The 23,455-nt window shown below is 34.5% G+C and overlaps 1 protein-coding gene and 1 long non-coding RNA gene across 2 annotated transcripts; both read right to left on the bottom strand.

Moving 5' to 3' along the window:
* Nucleotides 1-8,091: 8,091 nt before the first annotated feature.
* LOC142171604 (uncharacterized) lies at nucleotides 8,092-12,797 on the bottom strand. Its single transcript, XR_012701401.1, has 2 exons — nucleotides 10,226-12,797; nucleotides 8,092-8,873 (listed from the first exon to the last, which is right to left on the bottom strand). It is a non-coding gene; the product is annotated as an uncharacterized LOC142171604 (long non-coding RNA).
* Nucleotides 12,798-13,522: 725 nt separating this feature from the next.
* Nucleotides 13,523-14,955, bottom strand: LOC107786165 (U-box domain-containing protein 8). The gene has a single exon (XM_075234801.1). The coding sequence runs from the start codon at nucleotides 14,874-14,876 to the stop codon at nucleotides 13,758-13,760; it is 1,119 nt and encodes a 372-aa protein (XP_075090902.1). The 5' UTR covers nucleotides 14,877-14,955; the 3' UTR covers nucleotides 13,523-13,757.
* Nucleotides 14,956-23,455: the final 8,500 nt, after the last annotated feature.

Genomic DNA, 23,455 nt, shown 5'->3' on the forward strand with positions numbered 1-23,455 from the left:
TGGGGCGGATAATAGCGATGTCAACAGAACTAATTCGCACAACCTTTATGCTGAGCAAATTAGTTGGATGAAAATGCAGAACAATCTCCTTAAGCAGAAAGCTAGAGTGAAATGGGAGTTTGAAGGAGATAATAACACTACATACTTCCACAGCACTATCAGGCAGAGGAGAAAAAGATCTTATCTGCACAGAATAAAAAATGAAGAAGGTAATTGGGTCCAGGGGAATAAACATATCTCTGAAGCTGTTGTTCAGTACTTCAGCAACCTATTTATCCAACCAATCCAAAGTACTGACTACAGGATTTTGAACAAGCTTCAGAGTCATATTACTGCAGAAGATAACATTTTCTTGGTTACTTTGCCATCTGATGAAGAAGTAAAAGATGTAGTCATGGCTCTAAATCCTAACAGTGCAGCTGGCCCGAATGGGTTTAATGGGTGTTTTTATCAATCCTGTTGGAGCATAATAGCTGTAGATGTTGCAAATATGGTTCAAGATTTCTTTAGGGGCAAAAGAATGACTAAGTTTTATACCAGCACCTGCTTGGTACTAATTCCAAAAGTAGAAGCCCCTAGTTCTTTTTCCCAGCTTAGACCTATCAGTCTAAGTAATTTCTCTAACAAAATAGTGTCAAAAATTGTCACCATCAGATTATCCACTATGCTTCCTAAAATCATTTCAGAAAACCAATCAGGTTTTATGAAAGGCAGACTAATAACTAAGAACATCATGTTAACTCAGAAAATCGTTAGGGATATTAGCAAAAGGAATATGGGAGGCAATATGGTGATCAAATTATATATGACAAAGGCCTATGATAAGATATCATGGAATTTTCTAACAGCCACCGTGAGAAAGTTGGGATTTTCAGAAGACTTCATTAACATTATATACAAGCTAGTGGCAGATGTTTGGTACTCCATTCTAATCAATGGCTCTAGATACGATTTTTTTCACTCAACTAGGGGCCTGAAACAGGGTGATCCACTCTCACCATCTCTCTTTGTCATAGCCGCTGAAACTCTTTCAAGTTCTCTTAATTGCCTACATGAAAAAGAAGGTTATGTGGGTTTTTCTATGAGTAAGAAAGGTCCTCAAGTTAACCATCTTTGCTATGCTGATGATATAGTCATCTTTTCCTCTTGTCAAAAGAGGTCAATGAACATGATTATGAAAAAGTTGCAACAATATGAACAAGCCCCGGGGCCGAAAATTAGCAAGGAAAAAAGTTTCTTTCTCACCCATACTCACACCTCTCAATCTATAAGGGATAAAATTCAGAGAGTGACGGGTTACAAGCACCACCACTTTTCTTTCAAATATCTTGGTTGTTCTATATATTGTGGAAGGAAGAAGATTAGTTTCTTTGCAGACATGGCTACTAGACTTCTGCATAAAATTCAGGGGTGGAAGGGTAGGCTATTATTCGTGGGAGGAAGGGCTACACTAATTAAACATGTATTACAATCCCAGTCTTTGCATATAATGGCTGCAATTTCTGTTCCAAAAGCTATTCTAAAATAATTGGAAAACTAATTTTTAAATTTCTTTTGGGGGTATAATGACTCCAATAAAAAGTACCATTGGAGTGCTTGGAACAAGCTGTGTTTCCCAACTGCAGAGGGAGGCGCTGGTTTCAGAAGATTGGAGGATATAGCCAAGACCTTTACTGCTAAAATGTGGTGGAGGTTGAGGACTAATGATAATCTATGATCCAAATTCATGATCAATAAATATTGCTAAAGAAACATCCGGTAGCCAAGAAAAAATAATGTGCTGATTCTAGTTATTGGAGGGAGCTGATGGAGATTAGAAATAGGGTAGAGCCTCATATCTTGTGGAAAGTCCAACAAGGAAACATCTCCCTTTGGTGGGACCGTTGGAGTAGCATGGGTCAATTAGCACAATTGCTACATATTCAAAACCCTGGTAATCTTTTGGTGGAAGATTGTATTACAGAAAGAGCATGGAATATTAAACTCCTTGAATTATTGGTTCTTACCAACATGGTTCAGCACATCAGAGAAATCAAAATTGAAAATACTCAAGGACAGGATAGAGCAATATGGAGATTGTCTACTGATAATTTTTTCTCTTGCCTTTGATCTTCTAAGACAAAGAAGTGGACATCATCAAATGTGGAAGGACACTTGGATTAAACACATACCTTTCAAAATCTCATTCTCAATGTGGAGGATCTAGAAGAAAAAAATTTCAGCTGATGAAATTATCTTAAGATTTGGGCAACGTTTGGATTCTAAGTGTTCTTGCTGCAGACAGCCACAGGAAGAGACTATTGAACATGTTTTCAATACTAGTCCCAAAGCTAGAGCAGTATGGACTTTCTTCTCCAAGGCTTTAGGTTTTTATTTAAATCCCCAAAGCCTCTATATAAGAACACTCACATGGAAGAATCAGACAATCTCAAATTTTTATATCAAGACTTTGTATCACATAGCACCAGTTTACATCTGCTGGAAAATATAGAAAGCTAGATGTGGAGCAAGATATGGCAGAGGATATCCAACTATGGAGAGAATATGCAGTGAAATTCTCTTCCATCTAAAGATACACTTGAAGAAAGTTGGAGCACAAATTGATTTGAAATGGAACTGGTATACTCTTTGCAAGGAACTGGACAGTAGAAGACCTTCTTTAACTATTAAACTAGTCATATGGGAGAAACCTCCAAGTAGCTGGATTAAAGTTAATACAAATGGGAGCAGTAGTTCAAGAAATCAAACATCAGGTATAGGATGCATTGTAAGGGATGGAAATGGAGACTTAATTATGGCTTCTTCTAAAAAGCTTCATTTCTGCACTAATAATCAAGCAGAGATACAGGCTGCTTTATTTGCGGTTAACTAGTGCAATCAACAAGGTTATTGTAACATCATTTTGGAGTTAGACTCACTGTTGATGGTAAATATGATAACTAACAAGAATAAAATTCCTTGGGAATTGTCTCAATGGGTGGAGGAGATTAAGGATAGTTTGCAAATTCACCAATACAAAATCCAACACTGCTACAGAGAAGCAAACTTTATAGCAGATGTTCTCGCTAAAGCTGCAAGTAACATGTAAAATGGAGATGCTGTTTTTTTCTATAACTGGAAAGACCTTCCAAGAGATGCTAGAGGTTGCTCAAGGATGGATCAATTCCAGATACCTAATTTCAGAATCAAGAGACAAAGGAAAGGGAATTTCTTGTAAGTCTCCCAATTCTTTTGGAAATTTAACTTCTTTAACCTAGTTTTCTTTACACTAGGATCTCTCTTTGTTCTTGGAGATGTTACAGTACATGATGTGGAGATAACATGTATAATTTTGTCATTAAAAATATATATAAAGTTAGGCATGCCTAACTTACTTGATGTAGATGGAGAGGTAAGGTTTTATGTCCCATTCTTTGTGTGTTCTTATTTTGGATGCTAATATACAGGTTTGGGGTTATGCCTAAACCCCCCACCGTCAAGGTGAGTTTAAAAAAAAAAAAAAAAAAAACCTTCTTATTGGTTTCCAACGTATGGCATTAAATTAATGTCCTTAGCTATGAAACCAGTCAAATTTCAGAAACTGTAACTTGCACAGGACTACTTCTAGCTAGTACCGTTTTGAAACTTCAGAAAGAAACAAATCTATAATTTAAGGCAGCAAAGTCCAAAAATAAATTCTCAAAATTAAATCATTATGTGCGCATGAGTGATGATATATACTGTTACTCCTAAATAAGCAAAAAACAAGAGAAATCGTAATTGAATTTCCATAAAGAGGAGAGACGTAACATGGATGCAAATTTATAAAAATGGCTACGACGACGACTTCAGACCATTTTTGTCAAATTCCTCTGCAGGTTACAAAATTCTAGTTTTATTCAGCACAATTTTTCTGCATTACCATGACGTCCATTTTATGTCAAATGACATATTATTGACGTAGCCACCATCCCTTTGTATACCGTTTACTAAAGAATACATTGTAGCATTTAACTCTAGCTATACTAATTAGGTATGCATAAATCATGTATGATCAGAGTATAGTTTATTTCATACTTCGTATTAAGCAAATTACAAAGCCTAAGCTATTCAATATTCATTATTACAAAATTAATATATTGAGTACTAATTTTCTTCATTCTCAAAGAATTACAAGATAATTATTCCCTTTATCTCAAAATGAATACCAAGGAGTAGCGCAAACAGTTCAATATTTGGATTGATTTCACGGCAATGCAACTTTTTTGTTTATATTTAAATTGTGACTTAAAAAACCTATATACAATAATGTTTTCACTTCACTTAATTATTAATGTTGTGGGAATTGGCAACATTGACATAAAGGGTAATTTACGTAATAACTTTCACGATTATATCTATTTCTTTAGTTTCTCTACATGCGTTTCCGTGAAGTTTGTTTATTAATTAGCTTTGTGAGTCGCCTTCAATTAAGTTTCTAAACTCTGTAAAGTGTAGTAATTAAGCAAGAAATCAGAAGATCAAGAAATGACTTTGTTGCAATGAAGGAGAACTACTTGAAAATAACATGACCTTGACAACTCTGTTGTTCTTTTGTAGGACAAGTTAAATTACATGTCTATTATATACCGATCACAAATAGAAAAGACTGAAACTTGCCAAATTTGACGATGACTTCTAAATCATAAGTTGATTTCCACGTATATCTTTGCAAATCCATTTTGTTGAATTTCGTATAGCACCATGCATCAATGGGTCATTTTCAATTATTACAACCAGAAAGGGTTCAATTTATGATACGTAGGTTAGATTTTCAAACATGAACTTGATCAGACTAAACATGGTTAAGAATTTCATACTTGACAAGTCTATTTTCATTGCTATATAGCCTTAGCCTTAAACTTTACATTTTGGATGAAAGTTGTAAATTAGGAACCCAAATAAGTGATGCATCGATGACCTAATAATGTTATCACACTACTAGAAAACTGCCAAAAACCGTCCATAGCATACCGACCGAAATCGGTCGGAAGAAAAAATTGACTGAAATCGGTCGAAAAATAAGTAAATTGGCTACAAAAGTCAAATAACAAATTTTACGTAAATATACCGACCATCATCGGTTGGAAAATATGATCCCACAATAAAGAAAACCTACTTTATCTATCACATTTGAAAATTATGACCCATGTCGGTCGAAAAATGGTTAATCTTTGATCAAAACCTAATCATACTTGCATATTATCTACCCAAAAAAAGTTTAATTAAAAAATTTTAAGAATACCGACCAATATCGGTCGAAAATCTTAATTTATTTTTTTCCACCCAGGGTCAATTATTTTTTTTTTCATAACAACAAAATTATTTTTAAAATAATTATGAAGTTACCGACCGATTTCGGTCGATATTAATGGTCAAAATGGTCAACCACTTATAGATTATTGTCATTTAAAATCTATATATATTTAACATCCTAAATATAGTATATATATTCCCTAATGAGTAGCTTTAGGAGATAAATGCCCCCCTTATATTCTCCACCCATCTACGGAGGGTTTCCATATCCATCTCCGTGGAGATCGTAAGATCGTAAGATATTATAGTCTTTGCGGCACTCGACTATATTTTCGTCATTTCCGGAAAGTGCACAGACAGCCGCCATTTCCCCCTTTCACAATGTTCTCGTGAAGTTGCTCACGAATCAAAGTGTGAATGTCCCTTCGAAGTCTTGCATACTCTTTTTGATCAGGAGCGGGGTGGAAAATTTATGTCGGTACTGGCGCCTGCGGCAACGCCTCTGCCCCCCTCCCCCCGTTCTGGAGCCACCGGGTTCTGATTGACCTCCCTCTCACTTTGTTCTAGCTGGATTACATCCATCATCTCACGGTTAAAAAAGTAATTAACTATTTCGAAAAAAATCCATATCGTCCATCCGAAAAATGTGTCTCAATTACAGCCAACTCCCCCTCCCATGTCTCTTTCCCTATCGAAAAACCAGCCCTACTTATTTTGTTCTACAAATGCTAACCAAGTGACACACTGGGGCCATGGGTCATGAAAGAGGTTGACCCCCATCCTCCTTAACTATGTATGCCTAATGAACTCCTCGCTTTAGTCCGTTCTTTTCCTTCTTTGGGCTCGGGTCAATAGTAGTCGTGGTAGAAATACCCTGAAGCCCAGCTACCGACCCGAGGCGCCGATCGAGAAAGTCATAAAGGGACGTTAAACGTAATTCTAGAAGGGCCTTCCCGCAAAAAAATAGAGTAAGTGAAAGTTTTTAGACTAGTCCCACTAAGATGGCGAGGAAACTGCTACATCGCAGGGGTCTAGATCTCAACCATCTTTACCAGTGACCCCGTCTCCCTCTCCACAGAGTGCATCTCCTAGCATTTCAGGACTTCGCATTCGAGATAGTAGCGCTGAGCCAGATGCCCCCCTTCTATGCACGCTTTAGATACACATGCGGATGATGATCCAGATGTAGTGCGGTATGGTCGTTATCATAGGATGATCATCAGGCCTGAGAGCAATGGGTAAGATTTATTTATTACTTCTTTATTTTTCCATAATTATAATAGCTAGTCTTGCTTATTTAATATAATTGCTATATTGCAGGTTCATACCTAGTCATGATACTATAAAAATAATCACTGAACCTCTTGGCCGGTTGTATGACTCGTGGAGCAAATTTTCAATCAATTTATAGTTTTAATACAATTCTTATCTATTTAAGCGTTATATTAACAATATATTTATCTAAAGTTACAAACTTCATTTGCAGGCTAAGTGTGCAATTCTTACAAATTTTGAGTTCAAATGTCGAAAGAAACTAGTCGATGCCTTATGTTCTACTCGGAAGAAAAACAAGAAGCATTCATGGGTTCTACTGCATTTATTGGAGGATCTACTGAGGCACTGGGCCACTGAGGATTTCGAGAAGAAGAATGAACAAGGAAAGAAGGCCCGAGCATCTGAGAAGGGTGGCTCCTTGCATTGTGTGGGTGCAAGGGGCATGGGGACTGCGAGGAGACTACTGGTAATTCCTTAAAATATTTAAATCTATTTTTATCAAACTATATTTATTTTAATTTAGTTAACATGTTTTATTATATTTGTAGGAAAAAAATCGGGAGAAAGTTGACTCACGATGAGTTCTTCATGGAGACTCACATCCGGAAGAAGAAGGCACCGACGAATCCAAGTAGATGGGTCGAGGACCGGGGGGAGACTACCTATATAAGTTTCATAACTACTATAAATTAAAATTAATATTTATACTAATATTATAGCGTCAATAATTTTCAATCTTCTAAATAAAGGGCCGCTCTAAGACTACTCTGGAGGGATACAGTCAGACTCAGCCACCGACTAAGCAGGACGACCCACCTTCTATTTCAGACGAAGAAGCACAGAAGATTTGGTTAGATGTTGTCAGTGGTCCTAAAAATAGGATAGCATACGGCCTTCCAGAGAGATCATTTCGGCGCTACAGGGTTGGATTGTAAGGTATAGGGACTTCTGGGTAGGGCGAGGCACTTGATAGGTCAACTCTTTCGGCTATGGAGAAGAAGATCGCAAAGCTGTCAGCAGAGCTTGAAGAAGCAAAGGGTAGAGAAGAAAAGAGAGATGAACAATTTAATAGCCTTCAAGATCAGCTAGAAAAGAGAGACCAACAATTTAATACCCTTCAAGGTCAGCTGACCAATCTTCTTGCTAGTGGGGCTGCTGGTAGTGGATAGTTACCCTTTTTGATAACGCGCCATACTTTGACATCATAGGATTTTGCATATATTTTCATTCATATTTTTCAGTGAGAAAATTATTGTCCATTAAAATATGGTGGACTAACTTGCGACGTTCTTTCTTGAAAGAGTGCTCCAACAGTTACTTGATTTGCCATGATCATTTCTCACAAGCTGTTAAGCAATAAGTATGAGACTAGCTCTGATACCAATTGAAAGTACAAGAGGGGGAGGGGTGAATTATAGTTTATCAATTAGTTGACTAAAGATAAGAACAAAATAATAATAATGCGAAAATAAAGTGCAGGAAATAAAGACACCAGGATTTTTATACTGGTTCGGATTCAATGTGAATCCTACGTCCAGTCCCTTTGGGTTGCAATGGTGATCTCTTTCAATATTGAAGTTTCTCGGGTACAAGATGGTTGATGTAGCTTTACACCAATAGCTTGGTCTCTATGTCACTTTTCCCTTATTGATACAATGCCTCACAAGTGTTTATCTCTTTTTCCTCTCTCACTAATTACACAGCAAATCTAAAAAAAAATACAATGCTTGTTTGGAATAGAACAAAAAGAGTGATAATGGTTCGTTCAAAGTATGTCTGCTTCAAGCCTAGAACAGATGTATATGTATTTCGTGAGGCCTTCTTGACTCTTGATTGACGCGAGTCATGAGAGATTACAAACCCAAGGGAATTGATCCTTGAACGGAATCGCAAATTGATTCTTTCCAAGAATAAGGTGAGGTTTTCGTTGATCTTCCTTGTCTTGTGGCCTTGACAAGATTTTCTTCCGTTGGGCAGATCTTTCCGTTACCTGAGTGATTGATGATGGATCCTCTGATTTCGGGCTTTAGCGATCTCCGTTGTAGAGCTTCACACTCTTGTTTTCCTTTGATTTTGGGTCTTTCCTATATTAGCTTTTGTCAATCATCTATCAAATCATTGATTGATTCTTCTTCCAGATTTCCGCTGCTTCTTCCTTTTTCAAATCATTCATTGATTCTTCTTCCGAATTTCCATTGCTTCTTCCTTTTTCATACCTAATCATTGATACTTTTTCTTTCCTTTGCTTTCGTTGATAGATTGTTTCCTTAGTCCATGCTTGAGTGATAGGGAATCTTGATTTCTTTGTTTTATCCCTTGTGATCCTGCACCAAACGTGATATATTATTTTTTTCTATCATTGAAACTCATATTTAACATAATGACCTTTTTGTTCTGCTTTTTCATGATATCACAATAGAATATGCATTTAATAAACATGCATTATTGCTAATCAATCATTATACTCAGGATTAAATCTTCTATATATTGTGGACACGTCTCTTTCTTTTTGGTCGGCCCTTAGGCCTAAATCTTCATTAGGCTCGTAATGCTTTTAACTTATTTTTGTATACCAAGGTGTTTCAACTGCCTTAGTCACATCAATTGCGACGATGAGGAATACACTCAGTATTAGAATTAAGACTTTCTATTCCAAAAGTTTAAGAGGAGATGGTCTTGTGTATGTCAATCATGTATGTATATATGTACTTCGACTCTTCAAGTATATATCATGCTCATCGGGTAGCCCAATATAATGAACCTTGCAAGCGTACGTGATGTTGAAAAGACAAAAAAAAGGAATTCATCTTGAGCATCCCAAAATAGGCTCTTTTTATGTTCAATTTAGATTATGTTTGGCCAAGCAAAGAACTGTTTATTTTGAAAAATATTTTTGCTCATAAGTGCTTTTTGAGAAAAAGTAGTTTTGGAGAGTGTAGTTAGCAATTCATTTGAGAAATATTTTTTGTAATTTTTGATAAATAAATTGTGTTTGATCAATCTTTTCATAAAATACTTTTTTGAGTGTGAAATTGCGAAAAGACAGTAAATGTTCAGCTTACAATTAGTATTATTTAAAAGAGAAATAAATTTAAATACTTATAAAAGAATTCAAATACTTTTTATTTTTATTTAGTTAGAATATAAAACATAAAGTTAAAATATATATTAAAGATTTTAATCAATATAAAATTAATATAGTTATCCAAAGCAATAATATTGGGTATTTGGTATTACTTATCGTTTACTTGATGATTCAAATATATCAAAATAAAATCATTCGGTATATTTAAAAATTTGCTTCATAAATCCTATATAAAAGAAGAGATCCTTCATAAATTAAAATTTACTTAATTTGTAGCTTCTTCCCAAAAGCAGAAAAAAAATATTTTTACTGCCGCTCAAACACACTTATGTATTTTAGCCAAACACATCAAATTTCTAAAAAATATTTCTTCCGACAAAAATAGTATTTTTGGCCTTTCACAAGCTTGGCCAAACATGCTCTCGGTCAATCACATGTGTAAGTGAGATAACCCCTGAAAGTAATAGTGAATCTAATTTAGACGTTGTGAGTGTTACATTAAGAGTTTATTCCGAAATGTATTTCACACGCTACTTTATACTTATTTCATGGACTCAAAAATCAACTCAGAAATAGTGGATTCTAACAAACCTGCAAATCCGTGATTGGATCAGCCATCGGAGGAGCAGTGAATTGTGGTACAAGGATGTCGTCTTGCATGCATGAGCTTCAAATCATTTGGTCCGTAATAGCATTGCTTGTTTCAGAAGTACTACTAATTATTATATATATACTAAATAACACAAGATGTGTCGGCCAAATACCAAAGAGGATGGAGAAACACACTGAATATCGATCTTTGACAATCATGACATTCAATTCGTCCCACTTTTCAGTTGAATGTTGGCTTTTACGAGGGTTACATCATGTCACCTTCCTTAATTTTTCTTTTGAATTTACCACTAGGACATGTTGTTCTATAAGCATAAATAAATAAATAATTATGGCATTTGATTAAGCTCATCATCTTAGTCAAATTTTTTGGCTCCAACTAGGGTCCACCAAACATGAGTCATCACTTATAAAAGGTTACTCACTTTCGCTTCCTATTTTCTTATTTTAGTGGTCAGGTCACTCCCCCCACCATCTAATTCAATCTTGACTATCACACTCACTCGTAACCTTAGGATCATTTCTGTTTCCCACACAACATAGAATGTCGTTATCTTCGTTTGAGACAATAAATAGGTAAAAGTATACTCGCACTCCAAGATTACACCAACCTATATTAATTTATTTTTGCTGCGTGATAAATTAAAGTGCACAAATGTATTAACTAATCATAATTTAGGAAATAATTATTAATGCATGTATAAATACGTTTCATTGAATAGTTAAAAAAATCGAGTGTTGCTAAAAATAATTTTCCAAAAGATTAATGAAACTCTCCTTTGAAACAAATATCTGTCTCAAGTTAACTGCTGGTCCATATTCAGATTAGGACAAAATACAAAATAAGTCGGTCGGCTGAAACTAATTGTATTCGTAAGGCTCCAAAGTGTATGACAAATGTATATTATATGTATATAATACACATATATTAAAAAAAAATTACATTTTACCGGTTATTATTTTTTAAAGCGGCTAAAAATATAGATTTCTCGTTAGATTACTATGGTGGGCTGGTTCATAGGCCTGCAAACATGTGAAGCCCATAATATAAAGCCCAGACCCATGATATAAGGTTCTCCTAAAGGGATGTAACCTACGGCCACTAGCTTCTGAATTTTCTTTTCGGGAAGACATGGTGAATGAGAAGAAGTAAAAAAACAAAAACAAAAAAATATCAGAAAATATATAGCCTTGGCACTTTCTTAGGGAAGACCGCAAAAGGTATCTATAAGCGACGTTGAATTGAAAATTTCCTTGGAAATCAAATTGTTCACATATAGAAGAACTGAACAAAATCTTCAAAATTGAATTACTAAAAAGTTTGAATTAAGAAGAAAGAGAAAGTAAGGAAAGAGACGGTCTTTGTCACCAATAATAATAATAATAATAATAATCAAATACAGGGAGCTTTGTCAAAATTACTTAGCTCCATTCAATGTTTACTGCAAATCGAATAACTTAATCTTGAAATTACAAATTAAAATGAAAATATATACCACGGAACCAAAGTTAAGTGACAAAAGCTATATATAAGACATTATTATTAATTTTGCACAAATAAAATATTTTCAATAATTTGATGGCTTATTTCTCCCTTATATTCCGGGGATTGTAATTCTGCTGTATTTAATTCAACAAGTATAGGAATCTAAGTATCCATCTGCAAAGCGTGCGGGGCTGGTCACCTAAGGTTTTCCAACTCTGATAGTTATATTCGAATCCCGAAATAAATTTCTTACCTAAAAATAAATAGGTATCTAGGTTCATCCAATCCACAATGAATGTAATCCCCGGACCACCAAAGGACAAAACAATTTGGTCGCTTTCAACACACCATTCTAAGTTTTATAATTCTTTTGTGTATAACATAATCATAATTCCACGACAACAACCCCCCCATAAAAAAAAAGTACAAGATGTGCATTTATTATTTTTTGAAGAACGTTTAGTGATATTTTGCTCTCCCGAGAGAATATACCATGAGAAATCCGTGTTCTGCAAATTTCACAATCAGCCATATTTCAGTCTGTTTCTGCAATGGCTATCTAAGGAAGTTGCTCGAGCATAACTACATTTGACAGTGTACACAATTTTTGCACAAAAAAGTAGGTCTCTAATGCACGCTTTTGCGAAATTGCTTAGATTATAAGCCCACCTATAAGTCGACAAAATATGAAAAGATTGTTAAAACTATTTGGAGGCTGCGAGAGAAAAACGGAGAAATGCTTTAGTTTGCTTTACCTCAAGAACCAGCAACACATCCAGTAATAAATTTAAAGAGGTTTTGAGCCTGGTAGGAGCTCTTTCATTTTATTATGTCATACGCGATGAGAATCAGATGATTAATTATACCAAAAAAAAAAGTAACAAGTTTACATGACAGCCTATAACGGGATAACACCAAATGATTCCTTTAAACAATTTGGAGGCTACGAGAAAAAAAGATGACATCAAATGCAATAATGAAAAATGAAACAGAGGGAGTAGAGGTGAGACGTATCTTAATATGTTACGCGGAAATCCCAAAATCAAGTTCACTAGAAGATGGATCGACCCTATCCAAGAAAAAAGGAATGAATAGATTTGAGTTATAAAGCAAATAAAGGAAGAAGTGAAAGAAAATAGTACTCATTCCTTCCCAATCTAAATTTATGCGACACTCTCTTTTTGAATTAAAAATATATTATCTTTCCTTATCTAAAAAGGATTTATTTTTAAAAAAATTATTTTTTACCCTTAATGAATTGATTTACTACAAATATCTATGATTTATTTTAGATCAAAATATTCAAAAATCTTCATTTCTTTTTTAAATTAAGTGCGGAGTCAAACATACCACATAACTGGGAAGGAGGGAGTAAAAAACAAGAGAAGAACCTCAAATCAAAAATCACAGTAAATCTTTAGCAAGTGTACCAATGTGCACATTACTGTTGCAGATAAAAATAGCCAGAGCAAATCTTTCCTTTTTTCACCACCCTTCCAAAATTATGCTTAATTAGTCTTTACCAGCACCACATAATATCTAGGACACTATTGCATTACTCCACTATACACTATTGTATTATTAGGACACTATTGTATTATAGTATACTGCTATGAGCAGCTATATAGTAGTATAGATTCTCATTGATCATCCTACTACCGAGGATACTGACTGTAGCAACAACTGAAAAAAAAATTAGTAGAATATAGTAAATCTTTAGCCAGAAGAATGGATTTTTAATTCTACATTCACAGAAGTGAAGAAAATATGAGAGACAGAGAGCAAGACAATGAGAGACCCATTGATTTTATTTTCCTTCTTTATTTTGAAAATATAAAATCCAAGAGAGAAAAGAGAGAGATACACATTTTTTGGCCCTAAAATTCTAATCTTTTTGTACAAAGAAACACTATTCGACAACAAAAATTAATTCTGAGACAACCCAAAACTCACCTTTACCCTCCCCTCCAAAGCTTAGTTCCATAATTCATCAAAATCAACACTTTCAAAATTCACATCTTTTAATCAAAGACTTAATCTTTTGCCTTGCAAGACCTTAATCAAGCTATTAGCATGCCTTCTGACCTTCTCATTATCATCTTCCAATAACCCAACACAAATCTCAAAAACCCCTTCTCTTACAGCCACCACACACATTCTTTCACTGTAACTACACAACAAATTTACAGTCAACAAAGCGTACTGCACAGCTCTTGAAGATCCATTTTTCAAGATTTTAATCAACACGTCAATTAACCCACCAAATTTCATCATCTCTTGACGACCCTCTTTACACCTTGCTAATAAGCCCAATACCTCAACAGCTCTCTCAAGTCCCGAATTAGCATTCTGAATCAGTATTGGAACGGCCCGGTTCTCCACAACCCGAACCCGATTATCTGGAAAGGAACATAACGTATACAGAGCCGTAGCAGCTTCTTTTCTCTCTCTAACATTACCACCCCAAAGAAGTGAAATTAATCCAAGAATCGCATCTGGGTACGCCCCAATTGTCGCTTTACTCACTTCCACCACCGCTAAACTCGTCAGAACCGTGGCGGCCACCGCCCTGGAGTCGCCAGCGCCGCCCCGTAACGCTGCCACTACTTTCCCCACCACCCCTTCAGCCACCAACCCCACTTTGTTATCATCATCCAGGCTCAAATTCAACAGTAAATGAAGCGCCTTTTCTTGTAACCCACCGGCCGAGTCATCATCCGAGTTGACACAGTTAAGAACAGCAGAAACGGCGCCTGACTCAATGAGTTTTCGACGAATCGCAGAGTCACGCTTGGAGAGCTTACTGAGTTGGTCGAGCGTGTTGAGCTTAGAATCTAAAGGGGAAGAAGAGGAAGCTATGAGGGTTTGAATAAGGGATTGTGGGTCAGGGTAAGAGAGTGGTTTCGGGAAAGAGACGAGGGTATAATTGGAAATGAGACTGCGGAGGGCGTGATTAGGGATGAGAAAAACCGGGTCGGAAATTGGGAGTTTGGTGATCGGGCAAGTACGGTGACCGGAGTCAAGCCAACGTTGGATTGAGGAACGGTCGAAGGTGTGACCCGAAGAGAGAATAACCGGGTCGGACATAATCTCGAGCGAAATCGGGCACCGAAAGTCGTCGGGAAACTGGTTTGGAGTTGCCATTTTCTATTTTTGTTTTGTTTTTTTTTCTCTGGGGACTGGGGTTTCTGTTTTATCTCTCTAGGTTCTCTCTTTCTCTTTCTATATATATAAGAGGGATAGATATAGAAGGTGTGTGTGTTTGGGTTTTGGGGGGGGGGGGGGGGGGGGAGGGGTTTATGAGGTTTAGGTATAAGGAAAGGGGTTACACTTGTGAGGTGCAAATATGAGGTAGAGGAGCTCAGCTTGTGACACTGTGCATCTGTATGTGAAATGACTTTTCCCCCCTTTTTGGAAATGAATTTTCTTTCATTTGTTGCTCCTTTTTGCTTTTCTAACTAATAATGGTGTTTGTTTCAAAATTTGCACTGAGTTTTGGTCAAAACTGTTCGGTTACTTCATAAAATAAAATAAACACCTTTTTTTTTTTTACATAAATTGGCTTCATTAATATCTTAGATAATTTTTTTTTCAATTATATTGAATGATTGATTGCATAGAAAAGATACATAACTAGGAAAGGGAACTTAAACAAAAGAATATGAGATTGTTTTACGTAAAAACAAATTAGACTGTAATGTGTTACTAAAGTTGCTTGGTTAGTGTTGTTCGCTTCACTCTTTACTTCCACTTCTTAACTTCGAGTCTTCATCATCTAATTCGATGATTTTTATATCATCAATCCACAAGATTCTTTTCGTAAAAATTAAGTAATCTCTTTTTGAAGTTTTAAAATTAAAGTTCAAATAATAAACTATTAGAGTCGTGCTTTCTTATAATCTGTTTGGCCAATTTTGTTTTTGGGCCAAAAGTATATTTTTTGGCTAAAAATATATATTTTTTTAAAAAAATTGACGTGTTTGGCCAAACTTTAGAATGAGAAAAAAGTACAAAAAGTGCTTTTAAGTAGAGGCAGTAGTTTTTTAGAAGCAAAAAAAAGTAGTTTCTCTTCAAAAATACTTTTGTGAGAAACACTTTTGAGCAAAATACACTTAGAAGCAGTTTTTAAAAGTTTATCAAACACTAATTACTACTCAAAAGTACTTTTAAAATTAATTAGTCAAACATAAATTATTTATCTGTTTATCACTAAAAGTACTTTTTAAAAAGTACTTACGAGAAAAATACTTTTTAAAATAATCTGATTTTAAAAGTTTGGCCAACCAGATATGACAAGATAACTAATATGTCAAGTAAATATTTTAGTCAAACACAAAAACTTAGAATGTGAAGGTGTGAAATGTAATTAGGAAATCCTATCATATAACCTGCTGGAGAATGACAGAGAACTGAGAAGTGTGATTTTGCCGTTTGGAATAATCAGCTAAATGGTTCAAAAGCATTTGTCGGTCACTTTGCCCCTTAAAAAAAAGGGAAATTGAATCTTATCTTTAACACAATTTTCTTAAATCTTTTCCAATAATTAACAATACGAAAACCACAGTTTAATTAAAAGGGGTACTTTTGGAAGTAAAACATAGTACCCACCTTAACGTCCCCAAATTAAAAATATCGCTGTCTGTCGTCACGAGAAAGTCTAACCGTTATGAAAACCATATGCATTTACTGACTTACCCCAGTAGTGCAACTGTTATAAGTCAACTCACATAAAGTATATGCAAAATAAAAAAGAAGAAAAAAAACGTACAATTATTATAGTCCAATATCACAAAAACACGTCAATAAAAGTTGAAGTTTCTTGACCACGTGAATTTCGTGATCCTGCGGCGAGAAAAGTACTTTTAATCCTCCCGAATTTAAGACAAATTTATGATAATATACTTTTGGACATTAATAAGCTCTTAATTGGTATAAGAAAATTCTATGGAATTGATAAATAAATATTGATAATTAGATAAATATTGAGTTTGATAAAGCTGATCAAAATGACTTATAAATATATTTTTAACTTATTTATGTATTTGATAAATAACTCGCGTGCTTATAAGTTTAAAATAAAATCATCTTTAAATCATAATTTGGTCCGTCCCAGGCCCCAACATTATCTCATGTTTTTCTTCTTTTGACAATTTCGCCAGAAGGTTGTTGGGACTGGCTTAAAGATGGCGGTGCAGCTAAGGACAAAATGGCCAAAGGCAGATTAAAGCGAATTATGTGGGTTAAGATGAATTTATTATTTTTATTCGAGTTATGTATACAACAACAACAATAATAATATATTCAATATAATATTACAAATAAGTTCTGAAAAGAATATTGTATATGTACAAAGGCGGAATCAAGATTTAAACCTTATGGATTAGAGATTATATTCCTTTCAAATTACTGGGTTCTAAATTAATACGTTTTATATATCCAATGAATTTCCTAAGACAAATACATGGTTCGAACAAAAGATACTGGGTTCGGCCGAACCCATATCCGGTACTCTACGTCCGCCCCTATGTATGTAGAGTTACAGACCTTACCCCTACCTGGAGAGGTAAAGAGATTGTTAGTCGAATTATGTATAAAAATATATTAAAAAAAGTAATATCATACTTCTCTAATATGATTACACCAAATTATATCAACTAACTCTAAATATTAAATTCACATATACAACAACGAACAACAACAATCCAGTAAAATTTTACTAATGGGGTCTGGGGAGAGTAGTGTGTACGCAGACCTTACCCTTACCCCAAAGGAGTAGAGAGGTTGTTTCCGAAAGACCCTCGCCTCAAGAATACAAAAAGAAAATTCAGGGGTATGCATACATGAGGTGCTTTGATTCGGTTCTCAATTTTATTGGAATCAAACTAAACCAATTATATCGGTTTGGTCGTTTCAATTTTTATCACATTTTTACGGTATTTTTTGTCACATAAATATTATTTTAATTTTACTTTATTAGAGTTATAAATAAAGTTGTAATAAGTCAATATATGTTTAATAAGAATTCTAACAAATTAAAAAATATATGATCTATTAAAATATTTTTGTGGGATAGTTTTTTGTAACACGTGATACTTACTTTGTTAGTCTAACATTAATATTTTACTGATGTAAACTTAATCAAATTTTAATAGTTACACACAGGAGTCAATTTAAAACTTAAATAATGATATTCTTTATTTAATTTTAAAATACCGAAAAAATACCATTTCAAATTCGAAAAAGATATAAGAGTTTAATAGATATTAACATGTGAATGTGAACGGAGAATAAAGAGATTAACGCATTTCAATAACAATTGATAAAAAGTAAGGAAACACGTTAGGATCAAACATTATTTAAACAAAATAAAAATAAATGCACTTTATAGTTCTATTAAATACTTAAAATTCAATCGATCATGAGATGATCATAAATATTTATTGATTTTTTTAAAAGAAATTTTTTATATAGAGTTGTAGAAGTATATATATATATAAATTATATATTTATATGCCAATTTGGTTCGATTTTTTCTTACTCGATATCGAATCAAACCAAACTTAATTGTTTTTCTAATCTATTTATTAGGGTAGAAGGTTAGTAGGTAGTCGAGTGTGTGTCTTCCCCATACCGGTAGTTAGGGGTGTACAAACCGAACCAGAAAATCGCACCAAACAGAAAAGTCAAACCAAACCGATTAAAAAACCGACTAGGTTTGTTTTGATTTGGTTTGGTATTGAGTAAAAAAACTCGAACCAAACCAACAACAACTGTCACGACTCGAACCTGGGAGGGAGACCGGCACTCGGTGCCTCACCTAACCTAGCATACCAAATTGCGACTAAGGGACTCTGAACATATAATGTCATAATTTGGCCATAAAGCCACTTTGCAAGATAATTTGCGAAGCAAAATATAAAACTAAATGGAAACTAGCGCTGACTAAACATCAATATAAAGTTAGGCCGACAAGGCCATCATAACTATTACAATTGACATATCACCAAAATATACATACTAGGCCTACAAGCCAACATACTGCACTAACCATCAGAATATGTCTAGAAGCCTCTACTGATGGATATATTGTGATCGGAACAAGGCCCCAACCTACCCATAACATATATACATACATACACACATACAGAAGATGTACACGAAAACCTAGACCCGATAACTCCGAAGGATGTGGAGCTTACCGATCAGGCTAAACTCTGAAAACACCTACTGAGGAGGTCTACTCGTCTGTCTATCTGAACCTGCATGCATGAAATGCAGCGTCCCCGGAAAAGGGACGTCAGTACGAAATAATGTACCGAGTATGTAAGGCAATAACATAACTGAAAATCGAAACTGAACTGATAATATAATAACTAGAAGTAACTGGGAGTCAAAGATGATCTGGAGATATACTTACCTGCTGATACTGACTCAACTCCTTCAATATAGTAAGTAAAATAAATATCCGGCCCTATAAGGCTCGGTACGTGTAACTGCTCGGCCGTAGTAAGCTCGCTCATAGGCGCTCGGCCATACTAGGCTCTATATATCGGCTATCCTGGGCTCGCTCATAGGCGCTCGGCCACAGTAGGCTCGGTATATATAACTTACCATCTGATCAGAGGTTGCCCAATAGGGGCCTGCCCATCGATTATAGCTCGATGATGGTGAAAATACTGTAATACTATATAGATATATAGACCCTATGCTCACTTGACTGGAAGAAAATAATACTTAACTGAATATAAAGTCCCGATAAGGGAGAATACTATAACTTCTGAAACTAGGATAATGTTAATAAATTCATGAATACGAACTTCTCTTTATGTCTCGTTATCAAACATATGTAGTTACGGGATCATGCCAAAATGAAGGAAGGGCTTAGCCTTGACATACCTTATCACAATCTTTCCAATCCCAGGTTGAACTCCCATCTTCTCACCTTAATCTATAACAACGATAATAATACTATCATTAAGTTACGAAAGGTACAACTATCGCACAACGAACAACATGCTTATTGTGTATTAAAACGGACAACATCTCCCCTATAATCCTTACTTCCTCCAAATTCAATATAACACCAACAACACCAAAAACAACAATAACAACATATATACATTATTTTCCAACCTTATGTATACCATACAATACTACAAAATAGCCCAACATACCCCAATCCCTTCATACACAAAACGACCACCGTAGTAGTGTCAACAACCCGAAAATGTTACGATGAACGACCAGCCCAACATCCTACATTTATGTGGTATTTATCCACACCCTTCCTCCTTCAAAACTCCACAAAATAATAGTAAATCACGCAGCCCAACAGCAACACCAAACAGTCCACAAAACAATCCACAAAACAGTCCGCTATAAGTGAATAACTCGAACTCACGGCTTTCGATCACCGTCCCGTGAGTTCTTATAAATATAGAATAACTTATGATGCATCTACAGAAGTAAAGAATGGATAAAAGAGAGCAGTAAACTTACCTTATTTGTTGGATAACTCAGCTCCTATTTTGGTTCTTCAAACTCTAGGCTTTACCTCCAATTAGAACTTGAAAGGGAGAGAAAATCAATTAGGGTTTGTGGGAAATGTTTGGGAGAATTTTTGCAGAGATTAAGTCTGATTATTTTGACCTATTATCATCTTAATATATGAAGGGGATAGGCCTTTAAAAAGGCCTCTTTGAACGACCCGAACTAGCCCAGTTTTGGACTACTCGAACTGGCCCAATTTTGGATTCTCGTTTAAGCAAGTAGGTGACAGTCTGCGCAGTCTCGCAAAGCCCCCTATATCTCTGTACTCCGATATCGTATTGACAAACGGTTTAATGCGTTGGAAAATAGACTCATAGATTTTTAATTTGATGAGTGGAACACCCCATAGATAAGTATATTGGGATAAAATTGCAGTTATATTTGACCCAAAGTTTCAGTAAAACTTATGAATGTAACTTGTAATGACTTTCATCGACTTTTGTTCCACCACTCGCTTGACTTCAAAACATAACATACGACTATCATACGAATAACATAACTCATAACATAACCTACTTATCATGTTAAATACACTGGTCTTACCCCAAAAGTACATGCTATAACATTCCCAACTTGTCGGCTTTCGACGAAATATTATTTTCTTCAATTCCTTTAGCTTCTGAACCTTCCAACCCTCTTTATACTTGTTGTTCATGATCTTCAATATTTGTAACTTTTGAGGTAACATGATTAACTTGCTTTATATATATTCAAAGATGATCTCATTTTTGGGTCCTACATTAGTTTGCTCACGACGTAGTTTTACGTACAAAATATAGGGTGTAACATCATCCCCCCTTGGGAACATTCGTCATCGAATGTTTACTTTTAGAGACTTTGAATTTTTTTTTTGACAGAGTTTCCTCCGTACACTAGACTATAACCATCCTGCATGCAGCCAGAATAATCTCACTAGTGGGGTCTGGGGAGGGTAGTGTGTACGCAAACCTTACCTCTACCTTGGGGTAGAGAGGCTGTTTCCGATAGACCCTCGACTCCCTCCCTCCAAGAACTCCACACATTGCTATTGGGGTGACTCGAACTCACAAACTCTTGGTTGGAAGTGGATGGTGCTTACCACTAGAGCAACCCACTATTTATATGTCGAACCAAACCGACATATAAATATATAATTTTTATATATACTTTTAAGATTTTGTATAGAATTTTCTTTAAAAATATCTAAAAATATTTGGAATTCTCTTGCGGGATATAATATTTAATAGAATATGAAGTGCTCCATATTTGTTAATCTTAAATAAAGGGTTGTATGATCACTTTCTTATCAAATGTTATTGAAATGCGTCAATCTCTTTGTTCTTCCATATTCATATCATATGTTAAGATCTATTAAATTCTTATATTTTTTTCGAATGTGAAGTGATTATTGTTATTTAGGAATCATATCGATTTTTATCTTTAATTATTAAATTCGGTTAACCTTGAAAATGTACATCAACGAAAAATTATTGTCAGGAGACTCAAAAAATAACTATTATGTATTACTAAGAAAATTCTCCTATAAGAATATTTTAATAAATAATATGTTTGTCAATTTTTTATATTTTTAGTAAACATATATTTACTTATAAAAAAATTTAACAAAGTAAGATTAGAATAATATTTAAGTAACAAAACATCCGAAAACCCGACAAAACCGGACCAATCCAATCTGATATAGTTGGTTTGGTTTGATTTTGATAAAAACCGAACCAACTCGATCCATGTACACCCCTACCGATAGTAGTAGTAGGGTGTTCATGGTTCGATTTGGGTCGATTTTTGCCTAAAAAGAAACCAAACTAAGTAAGTCGGTTTTTCAAATATTGGAACCAAACCAAACCAATTAAGTCGATTTTTTATCGATTCGGTTTTTCGGTTTTTTCGATTATTTATCGATTTTTTCTTAAATATGAGACATACACTACAAAACGCATATTCCGGTGACTACATTTTTGTAATGTAACACTATCAAACTAATTGCTCTTTGAGAAATCTATCATTTACCAAGATATATTGATGATAATTGACTCAAATAGTGATGAATAATTTAAGCACTCAATTAAAAATCGATTATTTTTAACATGAAATAAATTCTTGTACTTAGCAAAAGAAAACTACCAATCAAACTAGAAGACAAAATTAGATTATTATAATAGCAAAGAACTAGACCAAAAATACAAATGACTAATATGTACCATAAAATTTCAGAAACTTTATATAAAAATATACATATATATAAGTGTAATAATCAATTTATATAGCTACTTTTATAATCGGTTTGGTTCGATTTTTTTCGGATTTTTTTTATTAAAATCAAAACCAAATCATATTTGATCGGTTTTTAAAATTTAAAACCAAAACCAAATCAAACATAAAAAATATAGATTTTTTAGTCGATTTGATTCGATTTTTCGATTTTTTATGAACAACCTAGTAGTATTAGTAGTCAGCCTTGTAATAAGTTATTGACGGTCTTGAGGGAAAAATTATCTCCTTTTTGTTGATTGGTAACATAATTACAAATAGTAGATCATGTTATGTTTCTAGACGTAGTCTTTATCAAGTTAGGAAACTGATAATTGGAGTTATGTTGGAATAATGCGCATATGGGACATTAATTCTTTTACTAATATACTTCTTGCTTATCTAAAAAATGCTTTTATTAGACCAACACTTGGGAGTAGTAATGGTCAATTGAATTTCTAAATAGAGACTAATTTCTTTCTGACTTGATAATGCGACTTTGCAGGCGTATTTTCCAAATATATAAAAAGGGTAACGGACGCCTTTTACGATGGCTATAGCATAATAAAAGAAAAAAGACAAGAATGAATGAATGGATGTTGGAAGAAAATTGAAAATTACATAGGTAGGAAAATGGGCCCCTTATAAATTGTAATTGTTCTGTTATGACGAAATTAAGCCTACGTGAAAACCTCTCATAGTTGCCAAGTTCTGGATCGTTGTGCAGTATATTCCTATGATCCCAAATTGATAAATGTTAAAAAATTATTGTTCAATCGTATTGTCTTCTTTGTCCATCATATAATATGTTCTTTGCCAGCTTGCGTATTATCACATTGAGTATCTGCTACACCCCAAAGGACTTTGCCCACCAAAGTCGACGTAGATTAAAAGAAATAACCTAATGTGTTTTTTGTCTCTGAACC

The sequence above is a fragment of the Nicotiana tabacum genome, chromosome 17 (genome assembly GCF_000715075.1).
Source record: "Nicotiana tabacum cultivar K326 chromosome 17, ASM71507v2, whole genome shotgun sequence".
Lineage (NCBI taxonomy): Eukaryota > Viridiplantae > Streptophyta > Magnoliopsida > Solanales > Solanaceae > Nicotiana > Nicotiana tabacum.